At 43.9% G+C, this 24,378-nt stretch overlaps 2 protein-coding genes across 5 annotated transcripts in view; both read left to right on the forward strand.

The window, feature by feature from the left end:
• The window catches only part of rad21l1 (RAD21 cohesin complex component like 1), a 29,019-nt gene extending 15,545 nt beyond the window's left edge, over positions 1-13,474 (forward strand). Inside the window, exons 9-14 of the mRNA XM_079678740.1 lie at positions 135-364; positions 2,543-2,624; positions 2,726-2,844; positions 2,931-3,035; positions 8,586-8,651; positions 12,357-13,474. Of these exons, the coding sequence (XP_079534866.1) occupies positions 135-364; positions 2,543-2,624; positions 2,726-2,844; positions 2,931-3,035; positions 8,586-8,651; positions 12,357-12,542 (788 nt within the window). The 3' untranslated portion in view covers positions 12,543-13,474. The remainder of the gene's footprint in view (positions 1-134; positions 365-2,542; positions 2,625-2,725; positions 2,845-2,930; positions 3,036-8,585; positions 8,652-12,356) is intronic.
• A 1,768-nt stretch (positions 13,475-15,242) lies between these two features.
• On the forward strand, positions 15,243-23,525 carry LOC307035624 (uncharacterized protein). 4 transcript variants are annotated; one of them, XM_079675207.1, is made up of 5 exons: positions 15,243-15,426; positions 18,665-18,762; positions 20,338-20,454; positions 20,585-20,731; positions 20,832-23,525. In XM_079675207.1, the coding sequence occupies exons 2-5, from the start codon at positions 18,719-18,721 to the stop codon at positions 22,549-22,551; spliced, it is 2,028 nt and encodes a 675-aa protein (XP_079531333.1). In that variant the 5' UTR covers positions 15,243-15,426; positions 18,665-18,718; the 3' UTR covers positions 22,552-23,525. The 4 variants fall into 4 exon arrangements, with proteins under 4 accessions (XP_079531333.1, XP_079531334.1, XP_079531336.1 ...); XM_079675208.1 differs by lacking the exon at positions 15,243-15,426 and adding an exon at positions 15,786-15,949; XM_079675210.1 differs by lacking the exon at positions 15,243-15,426 and adding an exon at positions 17,491-17,621.
• The last annotated feature ends 853 nt before the right edge of the window (positions 23,526-24,378 follow it).

Raw genomic sequence — 24,378 nt, forward strand, 5'->3', positions numbered from 1 at the left:
CACGAGACGTTGTAAAAAAAAAAATGTGTGGGGGGCGAACGCACTAACGCCACAGTCACCCCCGTCGTGCGGGCCGGATGAGAATGTCTGGCGGGCCACCAGTTGATGGTCACTGCTCTGCTGTCTGTTTTCAGCCAACTCTGAGAAGAGGAGGGGGAAGAGGAAACGCAGGCTGGTGGTGGATCAGAGCAAAGAGCTGAGCAACGAGGCGATCAGAGAGCAGATCTCAAACTGCTCAGATCTGATCGCTTCTCTGGACATGGCCCCCCCGACCGTGCAGCTCATGGAGTGGAAGGAGAGCGGCAGGGCGGAAAAACTGTTAGCTCAGCTGTGTTCAACTGTAGCAGCGCCACAGATAAAGAAGGTAAAGATGAACAAACACCTGCAATGTTGGTATTTTGTCTCACCAATATCTCAAAGTCAATTTTATTGTCAATCTTTCAGTTTGTGTGTGACAGAGAGATCGAAATACCGTTTCCCACAATCCCTAATACAAAATACAAATATATATAAAAATGTGTATATCCTATATATACACAATCCATAGACACATTTATACATATGCACACATCAAGACATAAATAAAAGCACAACAATCAATATATACAAAATACAAAATAACAGTATCTATGTGCCTTAATAATTGTTTTCTTAAACTAAAAAGTCTGCATCAGATTCAGGAAGTTTTCTCAAACCAAATTGTTCATGCCTGTTTTCTTAAAATGATGAACCTCATTGTCCACGTAAATAAAAACTTTAAAGTGCAAGCCAGTTGACGCTAACACCGCTGACACAGTCCCCATGAAACGCACTAAACAAAGAAAAGATGAGAGAATCAAGAATGGGCCCCATGTACCTGCCTCTCTTTCCCTTTCCTGTCTCACTCCAGCTGTTTATAATGGAGCTAAATATGTAATATCTCTAAAAGAAATGCCCAATTGAAAGTGGAAAGCAGACTCCAAACAAAAAGTTGGCAGGACCCCCGGCAGAACAGTTGTCGGCGGGACCCCCAACGAGACAGGACATGGGGCTAGCTGGACCCCCGGCAGGACAGTAGCCGGTGGGACCCCAAAAAGGGACAAGACAAGGGGTTGGCAGGACCTCCAGCAGAACAGTAGTCGGCGGGACCCCCAACGAGACAGGACATGGTGTTGGGACTTGAGAAGGGACTAGAGAAGGGACTTGAGAAGGGACTTGAGGAGGGACTTGAGGAGGGACTTGAGAAGGGACTTGAGAAGGGAATTGAGAAGGGACTTGAGGAGGGACTTGAGGAGGGACTTGAGGAGGGAATTGCCTAGGGACTTGAGAAGGGACTTGAGGAGGGACTTGAGAAGGGACTTGAGAAGGGAATTGAGAAGGGAATTGCGTAGGGACTTAAGTAGAGACCCCCAACGAGACAGGACATGGTGTTGGGACTTGAGAAGGGACTAGAGAAGGGACATGAGAAGGGACTTGAGGAGGGACTTGAGAAGGGACTTGAGAAGGGAATTGAGAAGGGACTTGAGGAGGGAATTGCCTAGGGACTTAAGTAGGGACTTGAGAAGGGACTAGAGAAGGGACTTGAGAAGGGACTTGAGAAGGGACTTGAGGAGGGACTTGAGAAGGGACTTGAGAAGGGAATTGAGAAGGGAATTGCGTAGGGACTTAAGTAGGGACTGGAGAAGGGACTAGAGAAGGGACTTGAGAAGGGACTTGAGGAGGGACTAGAGAAGGGACTTGAGGAGGGAATTGCGTAGGGACTTAAGTAGGGACTGGAGAAGGGACTTGAGAAGGGACTAGAGAAGGGACTAGAGAAGGGACTTGAGGAGGGAATTGCGTAGGGACTTAAGTAGGGACTGGAGAAGGGACTTGAGAAGGGACTTGAAAAGGGAATTGCGTAGGGACTTAAGTAGGGACTGGAGAAGGGACTAGAGAAGGGACTTGAGGAGGGACTAGAGAAGGGACTTGAGGAGGGACTTGAGGAGGGAATTGCGTAGGGACTTAAGTAGGGACTGGAGAAGGGACTAGAGAAGGGACTTGAGAAGGGACTTGAGGAGGGACTTGAGGAGGGAATTGCGTAGGGACTTAAGTAGGGACTGGAGAAGGGACTTGAGAAGGGACTTGAAAAGGGAATTGCGTAGGGACTTAAGTAGGGACTGGAGAAGGGACTAGAGAAGGGACTTAAGGAGGGACTAGAGGAGGGACTTGAGAAGGGAATTGCGTAGGGACTTAAGAAGGGACTAGAGAAGGGACTAGAGAAGGGACTTAAGGAGGGACTAGAGGAGGGACTTCAGAAGGGACTTGAGTAGGGAATAAAAACATCTATATTGATTCTGACACTTCTACATCCAACTCACAGATGTAACCTTGCTTTGAGAAAAAAGATTATTAATGTACCGCTTTTTAGAAGTGAAGTTATGGTCCTTTGTTCTGGGAATGTCCTTTTCGAGCCGGAGACCTGAAAAACAGGCTCAGGACTTAAAGAGGCCCAATCAAACAAGAAATAGTCAACATTTCCTTTGAAGTTAAATGACTGCCATCTGATCTAGTTTTACTTTTGCAGCTCTTTGCCAAGACTATTTTCCAGATGAAACCCTCAGGTGTGCATCAGGAGGACGAGGTGATGCGCGAGGACGGAGGAGATGGTTGGAACTTAAAATGTAATTTGTTTTTTCTTTATCATTGGTGTTGTCCTCTGTTTTACCATATTTTTTTTTTGTAATCTGCTTTATTTGATGACGTATAGCTCAGAGGGACATCACCGTCATAGATTCAGCGATAGATCAGGAAACAACGCACAACACGGATGTGAGCGAACTCGGTATGACTGATAATCAAGGGGAGAATAACTTTGTGCTCCAAAAAGTAAGTCAGGATTTACATTCATTCATTCATGGTGCCATTTTACCGTTTCCATGTGTGGTTTATCGTGTGTTCCTCGTGTCTGTCAGGATGGGAACACGTCTGAGTTCACTCATCCTGAACTTCCCTCAGAAGACTCCATGTTTGTCCATCCGTCCTGCCTGCAGACTCAGTCGTCCTCCCTCCACACTCAGGTGCCTGAACACACACAACAACAAACATATTAGATTAGATACACCTTTACTGGCATTGCACAGAGGATAATCAAATGCATCCAACCAGCGAGTGCAAAGAGAGTGCACGAGGCTTCAATAAAGTCACATATCAGATCAATGTGTGGAAATATGAATAAGTGTATTTTGATAAGGTGCGGATTTAGAGCATTTAAGGTGCGGGGTTCAGGCATATAGACGTTAAATACAGATTAGGGGGTGTAACGGTTCACAAACATTTCGGTTCGGTACGTACCTCGGTTTTTAGGTTCAGTTCGGTACGTTTTCGGTACAGCAGAAAAAATCATCACAAAACATAAAATATTTTTGGGGCTTTTTTAATTATTATTAAACTGTGAATAATGTATTCACTCAACTAAATACAAAATATAATAAAATGAACATTAAGGTGCAGCGTTTCGATGAACTGAAATAATCTGTATTTGAACTGTACTGTACTCGTACCTAAGCAGCCAGTTTGACATTAGGACTTGCTTCTCATTGTATTTTCATGTTTTTTTAAAGAAAGATGAACTTGTCCACATTGCTTGCTGAAAGGGCAGATCTGCTGGCACTAACAATGTCTCCTGCTGTGGAGAACACCCTCTCGCTAGGGACAGAGGTAGCAGATACAGCCAGGTAGCGCTTTGCTAACATGGCAACATAAGGAGATTTGGCGTTTGTAATAGCTTTGGCTCGGTCTGAGCTTGTTGCGAGTGGTGGAGGCGTAAATGCTAGCGGGAGTTGGGTTTGCACTTCAGTCTTTTTTCTTTTGGTACCGGTGATATTCACATTCGGGTGATGCCTTTTCAAATGAGTGTGCAAGTGTGATGTATTGCCAGCCGCGTAACCAATTTTAGTTGAGCAATGCCGACAAACAGCTTTGGTTCGGTCCACCTGTCTTTGTCCGTCATCCTTGTACGTAACTGGGAAACCAAAATGTTCCCAAACCGGAGACTTCAATGATGCTGGAGGATTTTCGAGCTCAACATTATCGGCGTTCGCCATTTCGACAGTTCCTCAAATTACTGACTACATTTGAACGCATCCCTGTGACCAGCTCTCATAGTATGCCTCTCGTCCAATGAAATGACTTGCTCGCTCTATGACGCGTTGAACCCAATGTGAGCAAATTACTCTGAATGCTGCGACGTAGCACCTGAGATTACTTCCAAAAAGTTGTTCACGTTCTCAATTTTTTACGTTTAACGTTATATTCGTTCGGTACACTTCGGTACGTGTACCGTTACACCCCTAATACAGATAATAAATGTAATAAATAGTAAATAAGAAAGTCACATCAGTCCAGTTCTGAGGTCTTTACACCGGCTTCCTGTCTGTCAAATCATTGATTCCTAAATACTGCTGCTGGTTTATAAAGCTTTGAATGATTTAGATCAGTGGTTCAGCACAACATGAATGTATGGACACAGCTCTCAACACTCGGATGAAAGAGAGCTGTATACTTTTCAATAATCCAAACATCTTTAGAATATGATCACAACCAATAACAAATCATTTAAAACTGGTTTATTCTTATCTTATGTTACCTAGTTAGCATTTTATCTTTTCATTTATGCATATTTTCCTAATCACTCCCCTTTTAAACTGTATTTGTTTTACTGTCCTATAGTACACACTGGAATGATTTCTTCATTCTCTATTAAATAGATAAAGGTGTGCTCTCCCTAGCTCTCTCTCTGTCTCGCTCGCTCACAGAGGCTGTGTGCTCCTCCGTGGCGATGACGGCTTGCATTGAAAAATAATAATAATAAACATAGGCCTATTTGTAAAGTGGGGGGACACAAACGGGATTTCGAAAAGTGTCACGGTTAAACTCTTTATGAAGTGGTGAGGTGCCGCTTTTCTGCCGTTGGTGGGCTGCTGCCTTCGGTGGGCCGCTGGCTCTGGCATAGGTGGGCCGTGGACTTTCGCCGCGGGGGTACCGCACCCGCCGCCGCAAACACCCGCTGTTGCGAGGGTCCGGTGCAGCGGCGCTGTGAAAGTCCACCGCCGTTGCGAGTCTCCGGATGTAACAGTCCACTACCGCCCGATAACGATGCGAGAGTCTGCGCTGACGAGCCACGTGAAAGGTACGCCGTAGTAGAGCATTTTTAGATTAGGCTAACGTTGCATGTTACGTTTGTTTAAGCTAACGTTAGCAAGCTGAATAGCGAACTCGATTGAGGGATAATAATAATTGCAGTGGACAATCATTTCAGAGGAGCGTACCTATGTTATGTGGGTTACAGTCGCCATCGTGTGGTGTTCAGAGGATGAAGCACTCACGGCATTTCGTGTTATCGTCACGAAATATAATCTATTGATTCGACACAGAGCGATTTTGAAAGCAATGTATTTCTACTGGTAGTATGTTTCGTGCCTAAACCAAATGACTTGCTCAATCGAAATCAGTCACATTGACCCGAAGACACATTTTAGTTTGTTACTGGTCTGGGAGTGTGTTTGTGTATTTTTGCGTTTGTGTACCGGGGAAACACTTACAAGAAACACCGGCTGTTGTTATGCTTGCTGTGATGTTACATTAGTCCGTTCTCCGCTTGTAATAATGCCGTTACAAGCTTCAAAGTTGTATTTATCATCTGAATTTGCGATAACAAGTTTAATATTCTGAAAGCCAATACTTTGTTTATTTGAAAACAGATGAAAACAAACTGTCTTTTATATAAAATCTTGAAGTATTATACAAGTAAAACTACATTTTGCTTTAATCCCATGTAATTGTAGAATGAACACACTCTTCCTTTGAAGATGTATAAGTCAGGTGTCTTGAGCAGTCAAAATTACCTACAAATCATTGTACACATTTGTAAATATTATTTTCCACCTGTTACCATGTGAGTCTATTTTTATGCAGCTCTGCGTGATTTTGTGGCTACAATTCAGGCTAATACGCTACCAGAGGTGGAATAAGTACTCAGATATTGTACTTGAGTAAAAGTAGAAGTACTCGGGTCTTTTACTTGAGTAAAAGTAGAAGTACCAGAGTGTAGGAATACTCTGTCACAGTAAAAGTCCTGCATTCAAAATGTTCCTCAAGTGAAAGTAGAAAAGTAGTATCATCAAAATATAGTGAAAGACAGTAAAAATAGTCGTTGTGCAGATTGGTCCATTTCAGAATAATAGATATGATATGTTTTATAATGATTGATCATGAAAGTGTTCTCAAAGCTGGTAAAGGTGCAGCTAGTTTGAATGACTTTGTATACTGCAGGGTAGCTGGTGGATTTACTCCAGGTGGAACTAAAGTCTGATTTAACACATGATTAGATTTCACATCATTCATCCACATCTGTGAAGTAACTAAAGGTATTAAATACATGTAGCAGAGTAACGGCCCGTCTACACTACAGGCATCAAAAAATCTTGATGCTGGGCGTGTCTGAAGCTTGGCGATTTTTTGCGAGCAACGCGACCAACAACCAATCACATGAATCTCCCGCCCCGGACATACAAAGCAATAGCAATGTTAAAACGAAGTAAACTGGATATAAACTCTCCAAACAGGCGAAAAACCTACCAGTTTCACCCACTGTCTCTGCCACCTCCCTCCATGCCTGGTTCCTCCGGTTTGTATCCCGGTAAATAGTTCTGGTCGTAAAGAACCGGGTGATTTGCTACCTTAATATCTCGTTTGGAATATGAGGAAATGAACTGCGGTCTGGCTCTCACAGCTTGCACGCGGTTTGATTGGCTGCGCTTGCACTGGCGGGATTTGCATAAACGGGATTTGCATAAACGGGATTTGATTGGCTGATGCCAAGCATCGAGCCTCAAAAGTTGAACATTGTTCAACTTTTGATGTCGATAGATGCTCGTGATGCTTGCATGCCATGCTCCCCACAATGCAGTTCGGCGAAGATTAAAAATCTCCTACGTCACCCCATTCAAGTGAATGGGCGAAGCGTTGAAAGCATTTTTCGATGCCTGTAGTGTAGACGGGCCGTAAGAGTACACCATGTACCTCTGACTTATGTTCACTGCCAATCTGAAAGTACCTCAAAAATAGTAATCAATAATGTATTGAAAAGTTATTTGGCTGATTGTTTTATATTGGCTCAGACAGGTTCTATGGGAGGCCCAGTCTACGTACAGATCAATAATTTTGAAATATTAAACTTAGTTTTCTTTTCTTTAATTTTTCATCCTCGTGTAGAAGGCTATCACGAAACACACATTTGTTGTTTATAGCATAAAGAACATCTGATTGAATGTGAGGTAGGGAAATAATCATTTGAGTATGTGTATATAAATATGTAATTTACAACAGCTGTAAGATGCTTGAAAAGCTGGAAAATGCACCTTGAAAATGCTTGAATTTGACTTTGGATAAGGTGTAAGAACCCTGTAGAAGTACTCAGACCTTGTTCTTGAGTAAAAGTAGAAGTACTCAGATCTTGTTCTTGAGTAAAAGTAGAAGTACTCCGATCTTGTTCTTGAGTAAAAGTAGAAGTACTCAGATCTTGTTCTTGAGTAAAAGTAGAAGTACTCCGATCTTGTTCTTGAGTAAAAGTAGAAGTACTCTGATCTTGTTCTTGAGTAAAAGTAGAAGTACTCAGATCTTGTTCTTGAGTAAAAGTAGAAGTACTCCGATCTTGTTCTTGAGTAAAAGTAGAAGTACTCAAACCTTGTTCTTGAGTAAAAGTAGAAGTACTCAGATCTTGTTCTTGAGTAAAAGTAGAAGTACTCCGATCTTGTTCTTGAGTAAAAGTAGAAGTACTCAGATCTTGTTCTTGAGTAAAAGTAGAAGTACTCCGATCTTGTTCTTGAGTAAAAGTAGAAGTACTCAAACCTTGTTCTTGAGTAAAAGTAGAAGTACTCAGACCTTGTTCTTGAGTAAAAGTAGAAGTACTCAGATCTTGTTCTTGAGTAAAAGTAGAAGTACTCCGATCTTGTTCTTGAGTAAAAGTAGAAGTACTCAGACCTTGTTCTTGAGTAAAAGTAGAAGTACTCAGACCTTGTTCTTGAGTAAAAGTAGAAGTACTCAGACCTTGTTCTTGAGTAAAAGTAGAAGTACTCAGACCTTGTTCTTGAGTAAAAGTAGAAGTATTCAGACCTTGTTCTTGAGTAAAAGTAGAAGTACTCAGATCTTGTTCTTGAGTAAAAGTAGAAGTACTCAGACCTTGTTCTTGAGTAAAAGTAGAAGTACTCAGACCTTGTTCTTGAGTAAAAGTAGAAGTACTCAGACCTTGTTCTTGAGTAAAAGTAGAAGTACTCAGATCTTGTACTTGATTAGATGTTAGGTTTAATGTTGGCTCCTTGCATTTTAAGGAATTGGACCAGTAAAATCTGTGAAAAGTCCTTACATTTGAACAAAAAAATGCTTCCAAGTTACTCGGACCAAGTTGAAAGACAAAGCTATTGAACAATTGAATGATAGAATAAAGAACTCGTAAAAAAGGCAAATCTATCAGCGTTTGCCAGATGGCAAGGTTTAATTTCCCATGATGCCTTGCTGGAGGTGTTCCCGGCTCCACTGACTGAAAGGTGTTCTTCTCTTTGTGCCTGCAGGAGAGCCAGGACCTCGAGGAGAGGAAGCTGAACAAACGCACTCAGAACCTCCACAACGCACTAAAGGTAAGGATACACTTCAGGTATTAGAAGCACAGTAACACCAACCATCCCACAGTAACACCAGCCATCCCACAGTAACACCAGCCATCCCACAGTAACACCTACTATCCCACAGTAACACCAACTATCCCACAGTAACACCTACTATCCCACAGTAACACCAACTATCCCACAGTAACACCTACTATCCCACAGTAACACCAACTATCCCACAGTAACACCTACTATCCCACAGTAACACCTACTATCCCACAGTAACACCTACTATCCCACAGTAACACCTACTATCCCACAGTAACACCAACTATCCCACAGTAACACCTACTATCCCACAGTAACACCTACTATCCCACAGTAACACCAACTATCCCACAGTAACACCTACTATCCCACAGTAACACCAACTATCCCACAGTAACACCTACTATCCCACAGTAACACCAACTATCCCACAGTAACACCTACTATCCCACAGTAACACCTACTATCCCACAGTAACACCAACTATCCCACAGTAACACCTACTATCCCACAGTAACACCAACTATCCCACAGTAACACCTACTATCCCACAGTAACACCTACTATCCCACAGTAACACCTACTATCCCACAGTAACACCAACTATCCCACAGTAACACCAACTATCCCACAGTAACACCAACTATCCCACAGTAACACCAACTATCCCACAGTAACACCTACTATCCCACAGTAACACCAACTATCCCACAGTAACACCAACTATCCCACAGTAACACCTACTATCCCACAGTAACACCTACTATCCCACAGTAACACCTACTATCCCACAGTAACACCAACTATCCCACAGTAACACCTACTATCCCACAGTAACACCTACTATCCCACAGTAACACCTACTATCCCACAGTAACACCTACTATCCCACAGTAACACCAACTATCCCACAGTAACACCAACCATCCCACAGTAACACCTACTATCCCACAGTAACACCTACTATCCCACAGTAACACCTACTATCCCACAGTAACACCTACTATCCCACAGTAACACCTACTATCCCACAGTAACACCAACTATCCCACAGTAACACCAACTATCCCACAGTAACACCTACTATCCCACAGTAACACCTACTATCCCACAGTAACACCTACTATCCCACAGTAACACCTACTATCCCACAGTAACACCAACTATCCCACAGTAACACCTACTATCCCACAGTAACACCTACTATCCCACAGTAACACCTACTATCCCACAGTAACACCTACTATCCCACAGTAACACCTACTATCCCACAGTAACACCTACTATCCCACAGTAACACCTACTATCCCACAGTAACACCAACTATCCCACAGTAACACCAACCGTCCCACAGTAACACCTACTATCCCACAGTAACACCAACTATCCCACAGTAACACCTACTATCCCACAGTAACACCTACTATCCCACAGTAACACCTACTATCCCACAGTAACACCTACTATCCCACAGTAACACCTACTATCCCACAGTAACACCAACTATCCCACAGTAACACCAACTATCCCACAGTAACACCAACTATCCCACAGTAACACCTACTATCCCACAGTAACACCAACTATCCCACAGTAACACCAACTATCCCACAGTAACACCTACTATCCCACAGTAACACCAACTATCCCACAGTAACACCTACTATCCCACAGTAACACCTACTATCCCACAGTAACACCAACTATCCCACAGTAACACCTACTATCCCACAGTAACACCAACTATCCCACAGTAACACCAACTATCCCACAGTAACACCAACTATCCCACAGTAACACCTACTATCCCACAGTAACACCTACTATCCCACAGTAACACCAACTATCCCACAGTAACACCAGCCATCCCACAGTAACACCTACTATCCCACAGTAACACCAACTATCCCACAGTAACACCTACTATCCCACAGTAACACCAACTATCCCACAGTAACACCAACTATCCCACAGTAACACCTACTATCCCACAGTAACACCTACTATCCCACAGTAACACCAACTATCCCACAGTAACACCTACTATCCCACAGTAACACCTACTATCCCACAGTAACACCAACTATCCCACAGTAACACCAACTATCCCACAGTAACACCAACTATCCCACAGTAACACCAACTATCCCACAGTAACACCTACTATCCCACAGTAACACCAACTATCCCACAGTAACACCTACTATCCCACAGTAACACCTACTATCCCACAGTAACACCTACTATCCCACAGTAACACCAACTATCCCACAGTAACACCTACCGTCCCACAGTAACACCAACCGTCCCACAGTAACACCTACTATCCCACAGTAACACCTACTATCCCACAGTAACACCAACCGTCCCACAGTAACACCTACTATCCCACAGTAACACCTACTATCCCACAGTAACACCTACTATCCCACAGTAACACCTACTATCCCACAGTAACACCAACTATCCCACAGTAACACCTACTATCCCACAGTAACACCAACCGTCCCACAGTAACACCTACTATCCCACAGTAACACCTACTATCCCACAGTAACACCTACTATCCCACAGTAACACCTACTATCCCACAGTAACACCAACTATCCCACAGTAACACCTACTATCCCACAGTAACACCAACCGTCCCACAGTAACACCTACTATCCCACAGTAACACCTACTATCCCACAGTAACACCTACTATCCCACAGTAACACCTACTATCCCACAGTAACACCTACTATCCCACAGTAACACCTACTATCCCACAGTAACACCTACTATCCCACAGTAACACCTACTATCCCACAGTAACACCTACTATCCCACAGTAACACCTACTATCCCACAGTAACACCTACTATCCCACAGTAACACCAACTATCCCACAGTAACACCTACTATCCCACAGTAACACCAACTATCCCACAGTAACACCAACTATCCCACAGTAACACCTACTATCCCACAGTAACACCTACTATCCCACAGTAACACCTACTATCCCACAGTAACACCAACTATCCCACAGTAACACCTACTATCCCACAGTAACACCTACTATCCCACAGTAACACCAACTATCCCACAGTAACACCTACTATCCCACAGTAACACCTACTATCCCACAGTAACACCTACTATCCCACAGTAACACCTACTATCCCACAGTAACACCAACTATCCCACAGTAACACCTACTATCCCACAGTAACACCTACTATCCCACAGTAACACCAACTATCCCACAGTAACACCAACTATCCCACAGTAACACCTACTATCCCACAGTAACACCTACTATCCCACAGTAACACCAACTATCCCACAGTAACACCTACTATCCCACAGTAACACCTACTATCCCACAGTAACACCAACTATCCCACAGTAACACCTACTATCCCACAGTAACACCAACTATCCCACAGTAACACCAGCTATCCCACAGTAACACCTACTGTGTGTGTGTGTGTGTGTGTGTGTGTGTGTGTGTGTGTGTGTGTGTGTGTGTGTGTGTGTGTGTGTGTGTGTGTGTGTGTGTGTGTGTGTGTGTGTGTGTGTGTGTGTGTGTGTGTGTGTGTGTGTGTGTGTGTGTGTGTGTGTGTGTGTGTGTGTGTGTGTGTGTGTGTGTGTGTGTGTGTGTGTGTGTGTGCCTGTCTCTGTGTGTGTGTGTGTGTGTAGATCCAGAGCAGCACGTCCTCCCTCTTCAGTCTCCAGGAGTTGTGTGAAGGACGCTCTCGTTTCCATGCGGCCACGACCTTCTTCTGCTTCCTGGCTCTGGCGAAACAGAACTCGATCCACCTGCAGCAGAGCGCGCCGTATGATGACATCATCGCCTCGCCCGGACCCACGTTCTGGGAGCAGTAACACACACACACACAAGGTTCATCAACGACACGGCGTTCACTCCATCGGCCGTGTGTTACTATGTCAGTTTTAAAATAATTCCAGGCGATCTTCTGAGTAAAAAAATTTCAAGTTTTTTTTAATCCGTCAGACGCATCGTTTGTGACTCTGGTGTTACAGTTTGTCCCGGGTCAGATAACATGTACTCTTGTGGGTTAAATGATAAAAGGTTTAAAAAAGGAAGATCTTTCTTTGTATTATCCGTCTCACACACACATCTGTTTGTGTCTCTCGTAAATATTTGTTTTTGTTTGTGGTAAATTATTAATGAAAGTTTTGGTCTGACTTTGTTATTAAGTCAACAACATCGTGCAGCAGATATGGGTTTCACACCCGCACATAGTTTTTGTATTTACCTACCTTCTTGTGATATTTGAGAATTGAAATTGCCTGCTTGCTTTGTTTGGGTTTGGCACCCTCTTGTATTGATCATAATCCACATACTGCTGTGCTCCTTCTCTCTAATCTCTGAGACAAAAGTTTCAGCTTGTTTCTCTTTGCCCTGCGTATTTATAACAGAAATGTGTAACTTATTTGTATTTATTCTCACAGTTTAAGCAGCATTGTTTGTATGTGACTGAAGTTTGGAATGTGAAACGTAGTTCTTATATTCATCTGTTGGTTTCATATTCTTGTTATTTGTTTTCCGCATCTCAAATCCAGAGAGTTCTCACTCCTGTTCTGTGTGGGAGCGTTCAGTAACACACGTGGAGATTTATGATCCTTTATTAATATTTTAATAGGCCTAATTGACTACTTCCAACTTCTGTGTTTTATAAATGTTGTCCTGTGCTTTCTGCTGACATCTTCCCCTTCTCTCTCTTCCCCCTCTCTCTCTTCCCCTTCTCTCTCTTCCCCCTCTCTCTCTTCCCCCTCTCTCTCTTCCCCTTCTCTCTCTCACCTTCTCTCTCTTCCCCCTCTCTCTCTTCCCCTTCTCTCTCTTCCCCTTCTCTCTCTTCCCCATCTCTCTCTTCCCCCTCTCTCTCTTCCCCTTCTCTCTCTCACCTTCTCTCTCTTCCCCCTCTCTCTCTTCCCCTTCTCTCTCTTCCCCTTCTCTCTCTTCACCTTCTCTCTCTTCACCTTCTTGGAGTTCATTTTGTACAAAGTCTTCAGTTTTCAGTTGAATGTTTTTCTGAAATTGTAAATAAGTTTCTGCATCATGTCGTTGTTGGATTGAATTAAAATAGATGCAGGAGTGGGTGTGGGTTTATTGTGTATTTCAGAGTTGGGAGAAGTATTCAGATGTGGTACTTGAGTAAAAGTACTCAGATCCTGAGTACAAGTAGAAGTACTCAGATCTTGTACTTGAGTAAAAGTAGAAGAGCTCAGATCTTGTACTTGAGTAAAAGTAGAAGAGCTCAGATATTGAGTACAAGTAGAAGTACTCAGGTCTTGTACTTGAGTAACAGTAGAAGTACTCAGATCGTGAGTACAAGTAGAAGTATTCAGATCTTGTACTTGAGTAAAAGTACTCAGATCTTGTACTTGAGTAAAAGTAGAAGAACTCAGATATTGAGTACAAGTAGAAGTACTCGGGTCTTGTACTTGAGTAAAAGTATTCAGATCTTGTACTTGAGTAACAGTAGAAGTACTCAGATCGTGAGTACAAGTAGAAGTATTCAGATCTTGTACTTGAGTAAAAGTACTCAGGTATTGTACTTGAGTAACAGTAGAAGTACCCAGATCTTGAGTAAAAGTAGAAGTACTCAGATATTGAGTAAAAGTAAAAGTACTCAGATTGTGAGTAAAAGTAGAAGTATTCAGATCTTGTACTTGAGTAAAAGTAGAAGTACTCAGATATTGAGTAAAAGTAGAAGTACTCAGATCTTGTACCTGATTAGATGTTTGTTTTAATGTTCGCTCCTTGTATTTTAAGGAATTGAAAAATCCTTACATTTGAAGAAAAAAAATGCTATTAAGTAACTCGGAGTAAATTAAACAACAAATCTATTGAATGATAGAATAAAGAATTTGTAAGAAATGACAGAAACATTTCCTCCTGTCTGCAGGTTCAAGGCTTTATTGCCATGTGTTCAGCACGGTGCAGCACGGTTCAGCACGGCTCAACACGGTTCAGCACAGTTCAGCACGGTTCAGCACAGTTCAGCACGGTTCAGCACGGTTCAGCACGGTTCAGCAGCTACAGTGTAGATATGACAATGGGAATCTGAGGTCACAGGCTTCTCCTACAGAGCAACACAATAACACAGATAATAGAGCAAGAAAAGAAAATAGAAAGTTAGCAGAAGAGTCAATCAGAAACAGGTAGGTTTACACGTACGAAGAATTGGACTTGGTGTGGTGCATAAAAACAAGAATTAAAAACACAGGTAGAGAACTAAAAAATATTAAAAATAAAGTAAAATATAAAAGTATTTACATTGCAATGAAATAAGAAGGAATACAAATCGGCAGTAATACAAAATATTGTGTGCATTGATGTAATGCATAGAGTATATATAGAAGTCATTTGAATGTTGATTTTTAAGTTACGAATGAATGAATGTTATGCGCAGGCGCACCAGTAGCCTAATAACCCTAAGGATAAAGGAAAGTTTGCTTTAAATGTGTCTTACATAAGTGAGTAGAAGCTCCTCTCTGTCCCAGTCCCCTCCTGCAGGACAGACACACTCTGCCCTCCGCCTCCCTGTCGGAGCCCATCACCTCAGCGGTCACACAGACATCAGTAATGCGCAGATGAAGCGTTATTCCCGGATGCCTGGTGCCCTGCTGTCGCTTTAAGAAGCGGCGGTGCAGCAGCCGCATCGCCACACTCCGGCTCCATGGCTGCAGGATGGAGCCTCCTGCACCGGACAGACACTGGACACTTCCACCTGCCCCAAAGGTAACATTTCATATATTTCTGGTCAAATCAAATGTGTGTGTGTGCATGATCAATATCTCTAATAACCTTATTGAGGTGCGCAGCTTCAGTCAGCTGTTTCTATCTGGTGTTTTGTTCCATTTAAAGTCTTCAGGTGTGTTTATGATTATTTTTGTATTCTTTTATTTATTAAATATCATTGCTGTGCAGGCGGCACGTGAGATAGATAAACCCTGTTATCTAACAGCTGAACGAGGCTCTCTGAAGGACATATTTACTGAAACACAGTGAGCAGCTTTAAGTAGTTTTTTTGATCCGCCTACACATCAACACTGATACTCACATTACGTAAGGTGATTGCGTATTTCTCACCAATAACGTGATGCACTTGTTGCGCAGACAGCAGAGGCGAGACTTCCGGTGTCCTAGAATCAGAAAAGAGGAGGAAAAATACATAATTAGCATCGGGTTTTTCTGCAGACATTAAGAGGTATGAATCAGCTGTATATCTGCAGATAGAGCTGCATGAAGACTTTACACAAAGGTGAGAACATTTTGTCCTCCTTCCATTTCTGCTGCAACATTGAAGTCAAATAGTCTAAAACTGTGGTGGTGACAGATTCGATTAATGTTTACTTTACAGTGTACAACTTAAAATGTACACTCAGTGGATGACTGACAGGCTATGATCAGTGTGTTCACTTGAACAACACAGCTATCACAGCAACAACATGTAAACAAATACATACACTGAACAAAAATATAAACGCAACACTTTTGTTTTTACTCCCGTTTTTCATGAGATGAACTCAAAGATCTAAAACATTTTCTATATACACAAAATAACCATTTCTCTCAAATATTGTTCACAAATCTGAAAAAATCTGTGATAGTGAGCACTTCTCCTTTGCCGAGATAATCCATCCCACCTCACAGGTGTGGCATATCAAGATGCTGATTAGACAGTATGATTATTGCACAGGTGTGCCTTAGGCTGGCCACAATAAAAGGCCACTCTGAAACGTGCAGTTTTGCTTTATTGAGGGGGTCTGGGGGGGTCCGAAAACCAGTCAGTATCTGGTGTGAGGATTAGGGTTAGGGTAATGTTGTGAATCGAGTGGCCCATGGTGGTGGTGGGGTTATGGTATGGGCAGGTGTATTTTATGGACGACGAACACAGGCCACTCGATTCACAACATTACCCTAACCCTAACCCTCACACCAGATACTGACTGGTTTTCGGACCCCCTCAGACCCCCCCAATAAAGCAAAAATGCACGTTTCAGAGTGGCCTTTTATTGTGGCCAGCCTAAGGCACACCTGTTCAATAATCATGCTGTCTAATCAGCATCTTGATATGCCACACCTGTGAGGTGGGATGGATTATCTCGGCAAAGGAGAAGTGCTCACTATCACAGATTTTTTCAGATTTGTGAACAATATTTGAGAGAAATGGTTATTTTGTGTATATAGAAAATGTTTTAGATCTTTGAGTTCATCTCATGAAAAATGGGAGCAAAAACAAAAGTGTTGCATTTTTATTTTTGTTCAGTGTATATTCAATACTTTATTAAACCACAAAGGCCATTGGATTAAGACCAGTCACACTTTTAAAGGCAAGGAGGGTGTTTAAAGGTCCCGTGTCATGGCCATTTCTACTGATCATAATTCCATTGTTGAGGTCTACTCGAATACATTTATATTGTTCAATGTTCCAAACTCACATTGGTTTCTCAACAGCATCTCTGTATAGTATGAGTATTCACTCTCTGTCCTACACGGCTTGTTGGAGCTCCTGCCCCTCGTGTGTGTGTGTGTGTGTGTGTGTGTGTGTGTGTGTGTGTGTGTGTGTGTGTGTGTGTGTGTGTGTGTGTGTGTGTGTGTGTGTGTGTGTGTGTGTGTGTGTGTGTGTGTGTGTGTGTGTGTGTGTGTGTGTGTGTGTGTGTGTGTGTGTGTGTGTGTGTGTGTGTGTGTGTGTGTGTGTGTGTGTGTGTGGCTCAGACAGAAGCAGCTGATGTCTCTTTGTGTCCCACAGAAAGGACGCTTTATCTGCTGCTGGCCTGCATCTCTTTTATTATTAGGGTTAGGTTATAGTGCCAGAAGAAGGAGAATAATGGTCTCACGCAGTAGACCACAAGTTAAAGGAAAACACTGTATTTCAGAGATTTATGATGTGGATCAGTTTTTCTCACAAAGGGGTGTGTGAGCACTTCGGGGTAATGCTGATTCATGATCTTTTTTATTGCAATTGGAAGGCTTTTCTCATGTCGGAGGACACAAATCAAAAAATGCATTCATAGTTGAAATATAGCTGAGACACAGAAAAAAAAAGAAGCTGGTTGATGTTCCCAGGGAAAGGGAAGTTTGGGGCCCTCTTTTGGAACGGCTTTCTCCAAGACCTGACTCTGGATCAATAGCCGCTTTCAAACCAAGCACTTTGCCGTACTTAGTTCCAGCACTTAGTACCCCCCATGGGCCTAAGCGCCGACCGCGTTCACAGCGAAATAAGTTCCCTGAGGGAAGGTCACGCAAATGAAGCCGCTGACGTCACTTCTTCTTCTTCTGCTTTGGGTTTACTGGCAGGCCGCAAACAACTTCACGGCGTATACTGCCACGCGAAGTCCCCGGCCGGAAGTCCCCGGAGTAAATCGCCAGAACGCCGACATCTCCACGGCTCCCATGTTTTTGTTTGTGTTGCCATAAGTTATTCTCTCTCCGTTGGTGCGCGGGGCTAATGCTAATAATGCTAATGCCAGAAAATACAATGGCGGCTTCAAAAAACCTTTCCGAGTTTCAGAGAAATTGGAACTTTTTTCTCCCCAGGATAGGACCACCTCTCTAGCAGGCACTAAACATGGGGGGAAAAGTTTGAATGCAAAATCCCAGGAACTATCGGAGCTAAACGGGGAAAGTACGGGGAAAAGTACTCCGGTGTGAACGCGCCTACTGCCTCTGTGTTACTGCATGATGACCAAGGAACGTTCACCTTGACTTTTGTGGCGATCCAAACATTTGAAATGGAGCAATATCGTTTTCTGACCTTTGAAAACATGTGTTTGTACTGATACCTTGTGTTTAAGTAAAGAGTCAAACAAACTTACGTGACACGTATTTTTGCTACTTGTGGATATATACGTTTTTGGATTAGACGGAACTACAATGTCATTTGTTCCGGTACCAAGGACTGTTTTTAGATTTGGAAACACTGATTTAGATTACTGTCATCTGATGTGTAACATGTTGTGTATCCTCTGTCCAGCTGTGAGGGCTCCGAGCGTCTGCGGAGACGTTGAAGGTCCTCTGAAGCTCCAACATGTCTCTCCCCCCGAGCAGGAAGCCGTCCTCAGGTCAGCGCAGGTAGGATGCTCTCACTCCTCCAGACACATGCAACACATCTGACAGGGTCTACTGAGAATTTCCTGTTTCATGCCTGTTGTCTCTTATTGTTTCCAGAGAACATACGGACCTCTGCATCACTCTCAGTTTTTAATACCTGTACTTTTTACTTCTTACATGTTGAACTCAAATACCTGTACTTTCTACTTCTTACATGTTGAACACAAATACCTGTACTTTCTACTTCTTACATGTTGAACCCAAATACCTGTACTTTCTACTTCTTACATGTTGAACACAAATACCTGTACTTTCTACTTCTTACATGTTGAACTCAAATACCTGTACTTTCTACTTCTTACATGTTGAACCCAAATACCTGTACTTTCTACTTCTTACATGTTGAACACAAATACCTGTACTTTCTACTTCTTACATGTTGAACACAAATACCTGTACTTTCTACTTCTTACATGTTGAACACAAATACCTGTACTTTCTACTTCTTACATGTTGAACTCAAATACCTGTACTTTCTACTTCTTACATGTTGAACACAAATACCTGTACTTTCTACTTCTTACATGTTGAACTCAAATACCTGTACTTTCTACTTCTTACATGTTGAACACAAATACCTGTACTTTCTACTTCTTACATTTTGAACACAAATACCTGTACTTTCTACTTCTTACATGTTGAACACAAATACCTGTACTTTCTACTTCTCACATGTTGAACACAAATACCTGTACTTTCTACTTCTTACATGTTGAACACAAATACCTGTACTTTCTACTTCTTACATGTTGAACACAAATACCTGTACTTTCTACTTCTTACATGTTGAACACTAATACCTGTACTTTCTACTTCTTACATGTTGAACTAAAATACCTGTACTTTCTACTTCTTACATGTTGAACTAAAATACCTGTACTTTCTACTTCTTACATGTTGAACACTAATACCTGTACTTTCTACTTCTTACATGTTGAACACAAATACCTGTACTTTCTACTTCTTACATGTTGAACTCAAATACCTGTACTTTCTACTTCTTACATGTTGAACTCAAATACCTGTACTTTCTACTTCTCTCATTTTCCAAACAGGCTGGTTCCTTTAGTCTGAATGTGTGTTTGGTGGCGTGATCATTATTATTTAGAGTCATTGCGTGCCTATTGATTTGAACACGATCCGTGTATCCATCATTTCCTGGTCTTCTCTAAAGAAGAGGGACCAATGAAAACGTTGTCATGTTGCCGTTGGTCACCATGGAAACATTCATTAGCTAACAATGACATTATTGTTCTATTAATATAAAGGGAGGTCAGGTACTCTTTAAAACAGCTGCTAGTTATGGGTACTTTTTACTGAAGTACATTTCAAAGTTCTTTACTTTCACTTGAGTAAAGAAGTTTAGTCAGTACTTCTACTTTCACCAGAGTATTTTTAAACACGAGTATCTGTACTTCTACCTGAGTAAAGGAAGTGTGTACTTCTACTCGAGTAAAGGATGTGTGTACTTTTGCCATCTCTGATTATTATTATTGTTGTTTTGGTGAACTTGCCTCTGTTTGTTGTTCCCTGCAGGCGCTCAGTGGGGACTGTGAACAGCAGATTCTCCCTCAGCGAGACGTCGAGCACAAACCCGGGGAAGATCAGGGGGGATGGCACCCCCGCAGCCCGGACCCTCCCCAACACCCCCAGGTCACATGTTCACCAGAAACACCTGGATATTTGTCATAATGACTTTTTGTTAGGATTCTGCATAATTTGAATCTCAGAACCCATAAAAGACTTTCCCTCTTACTCAGAATGTTTGTTCCTGTGTGTCCAGGCGTCAGGTGAAGCTCAGCTGCAGTGAGAACCACGGCATCAGAGCGCCCCCCCCGGAGCAGTACCTCACCCCCATGCAGCAGAAAGAGCTCTGCATCCGACACCTGAGGGCCCGTCTGAGGGACAATGTGGAGAGACTGCAGCACAGGTGAGGCTCCAATGGCGAGCGAAGTGCTGGAGTGTTTGGTTTAAACTCGTATATTTCCTCACCCTCTCACCCTGCTAACTCTCTTCTTCTTCTTCCTCAGAGACAGCGAGATCTCGGGGCTCCGGGCCCAGCTGCTCCGGATGCAGGAGGATTGGATCCATGAGGAGGTTCAGAGGCTGGAGGCTCATCTGGAGCTGCAGGAGGCCAGGAGAGAGATCAGTGTCCTGCAGGACGAGGTGAGGGCCAGCAGCCAGGAGCCCCCCCAGCACCAGGAGCCCCACCAACAACACCAGGAGCCCCACCAGCACCAGGAGCCCCACCAGCACCAGGAACCCCACCAGCACCCGGAGCCCCACCAGCACCCGGAGCCCCACCAGCACCCGGAGCCCCACCAGCACCAGGAGCCCCACCAGCACCAGGAGCCCCATCTACACCAGGAGCCCCATCACCAACACCAGGAACCCCACCATCACCAGGAGACCCATCACCGACATCACCTACACCAGGAGCCCCATCATCAGCACCAGAAGCCCCACCAGCACCAGGAGCCCCATCACCAACACCAGGAGCCCCATCTACACCAGGATCCCCACCAGCATCAGGAGCCCCATCAACAATATCACCTACACCAGGAGCACCATCACCAACACCAGGAGCCCCACCAACACCAGGATCCCCACCTACACCAGGAGCACCATCACCAACGTCACCTACACCAGGAGCCCCACCAACACCAGGAGCCCCACCAACACCAGGAGCCCCACCTACACCAGGAGCCCCATCACCAACATCACCTACACCAGGAGCCCCCCCAACACCAGGAGCCCCACCTACACCAGGAGCCCCATCACCAACATCACCACCAGCACCAGGAGCCCCACCAACACCAGGAACCCCACCACCAACACCAGGAGCCCCACCATCACCAACACCAGGAGCTCCATCATCAACCCCAGCTGCACCCGGGGGCCCGATCAGGTGGACGCTCTCGTTCCTGCGGCTGCTCCCCTGCTGGGACGCTGAGCCGTGGGGCCCCTCTGCAGCCTGAGGGCCTCCGGGGGCCCCGACAGACTCACCTGCTGCTGCTGGAGGCGGCGCTGCTGTCGGAGCCCAGGGGCCACAACAGCACCGGGGGCCCCTCATCCTCCCCCACCTCCTCCCCCTGCTCCTCCTCCTACGAGAGGCTGTTTCTGCCCGTCTCACACTCCTGCAGCTGCATCGCACACACACCTCACACACACCTGTACCTGCACCTGCCGCAGGAGGAGGCCCCGGGGCCCGCCTCCGACCCTCCCATCCCGACCCCTCCCCCCCCTGTGGAGAAGAAGGTGGAAGTTCGCTCTCAAGCCTGCAGCCCCACCATCAGCTGGCTGTGTGACGAGGCCCACACCCCCCTCTCAGAGACACATTTTCAGTCACATTTACCCGGCGGGGCCCCTCCTCAAATCGTGGAGCCGCCTGATAGACAGGAGGAGGTGAAGGAGCCCCTCACCTGTCAGCCCCCCCCCACAGTCCCCCTCCCTGAGAGACAGGACGCTGTGGAGGTGGAGATAGAGGAGGATGAGGGGGGGGAGGAAGACGTGGCCCCCCCGCTGTGCCACTGGAGCCGATACTTCCTGGTGGATCTTCTGGCTCTGGCGATGCCGGTGGTCCCGACGGTGGCCTGGATGTGGGGGGGGCCGCGGGGGGGGGGTCCTGCCCGGGTATCACATGGGCTCCCTACTGAGAGGCTGCTGCGCCGTGGCCCTCACCTCACTGAGGAGGGAGGGGGGGGCAGGGGAGGGGAGGGGGACCCCCCAACCCTAACGGGGCCACGCTGATATGAGACTCTCTGAGAGACCTGAACCTCCTCTTGTGATGGAAGCTTCCTTTGTTCACCCCAATAAACCGTCATTTAATAAATGAACATCGTGCCGTATCGAAGCAGACTTTGAACTACAGACTGAGACCATACACGTATCAGGAAAATGTTGACTGAGGTAATAAATCAAGAGAGAAGTGGGAACATTTCCTCTTAGACTTCTATACAACAGTAGTGTTGCCCCCTGGTGGACATTACAGAGAATGCACTTTCTTTAACATATTACCACACTTCTTTCCATTTACAGTAGGAGCTTTTTACAAAGTAGTTTGGTATAAAGAAAATAGTCCCTACTGGGTCATCATTTCTGCAAACACGCTTAAGTTGTGGTGCTTCATCCACCATCCAACGGCATCTACTTCCATTATACTGGAGAGAAAACAGACATTGCTACGCCTCATATCCCCAACCCTCTGTAACTCACAGCCAAACCCACCAGGTGAGAGGATGTCTCTTAGATTCTCGGATGTACTGTCCCTTTAAGACTCTGCTGACTTCAATACACTTTGGTTTTTGCCTCCAGTTGGATTTTTCCTCCTCTTCTAAGATTTCTAGATTTTATGTAATGCCCTCGTGATGTTGTGCTCATGCCTTAGAGAACAGAAGATTAGTGTTAGCTCTCTTTACTGGACTCTGCATGAAACCCACTGTCCGGACAGGGTCTACTGCTTGAATTAAATTAAATAAAAGCCAAGTTCTGGTCTTAGATTTACGCTTTGGGAAAAGATGTTCGGTTTATTTTATGGATATTAAGTATTTTAAATTGCTGCTGTATTTTCATCATCATGTTTTAAAAAATTGGTAAAAGAGTAAAAAATATCAGAACAATTAAAAAAAATGTGAAAGGACTTTTTCGAAAAGAAGCATGTGCATCTCAGGTGTGAAACAGAGCGGTTGTTCAGATGTTTTACAATAAATGAAACAGAGTATAAACTGTGCAGACTCTATTTATTGGATCCTGTTTGGACCGTTCCCCTCAACACATTTTAAAGTGTGCCGCGTGCGCTGTGATTGGCTCGTGGGAGATGGGACGAGTCTGATTGGTTACGCTTGGGGAGTGAGTGAGAGAGGACTTGTGAATGAAGGTGTTAGAAACAGTCTTCCTGATGAACTTGTGATTAATTCAAACGGTTATTTTCTCTAAAATCAGTAAAAAACAATTCATGTTTTATCGTTATCGCAAAATGTCCTGAAGGAATTAGAAAAATATAGAAGTTGCAATATTTGTTGAAGGTTGAATTTGTGCAAAAACATCATTTTTAATTCAATACTGTCATTGCAAATATGTCATTTCCTTAACATCATGCTCTATGGACTTTTTGGTTTGGTACAGATTTAGCAACAAACACTGCATAATCATTATTTATGGTTTTCATTCAAAACTAGAATATTATCTTCCATAATATCTGCATTTATGTGTGTTTGTCGTGCAGCAAAAATGGGACTATAACTGCATTTTGGTGCACAGCAATGTGTTGTACAAAGACAATAAACTATGTCTAATCTTAAATCTAATATCATACATTTATAGGAATCCAAAAATAAGTCTAATTCCATATTTTTGCACATTGTTCCGTCTTTTTACAATGTTTTAAGGACGTTAAAAATAAAGAATAGCATAAATAAATCTGCAGTTTGAATCCTGAATTTACAAAACAGAGATGAAGCCAACAAGGCATCAGGATTGTATCCTAAAATAAAGCGTTGATGTGAGAGGTGCATTCATATTTATCCGCCAGCACCAGGAGCCCCGTCACCAACATCACCTACACCAGGAGCCCCATCA

The sequence above is a fragment of the Notothenia rossii genome (genome assembly GCF_949606895.1).
Source record: "Notothenia rossii genome assembly, chromosome: 4".
NCBI lineage: Eukaryota > Metazoa > Chordata > Actinopteri > Perciformes > Nototheniidae > Notothenia > Notothenia rossii.

Bases quoted from the DNA above. Each gene is read 5' to 3' on its own strand.
- LOC307035624 (XM_079675207.1), top strand. From the start codon at position 18,719: ATGTCTCTCCCCCCGAGCAGGAAGCCGTCCTCAGGTCAGCGCAG. The intron at 18,763-20,337 runs GTAGGATGCTCT...TGTTCCCTGCAG, and splicing joins CCGTCCTCAGGTCAGCGCAG to GCGCTCAGTGGGGACTGTGA. The intron at 20,455-20,584 runs GTCACATGTTCA...CTGTGTGTCCAG, and splicing joins ACCCTCCCCAACACCCCCAG to GCGTCAGGTGAAGCTCAGCT.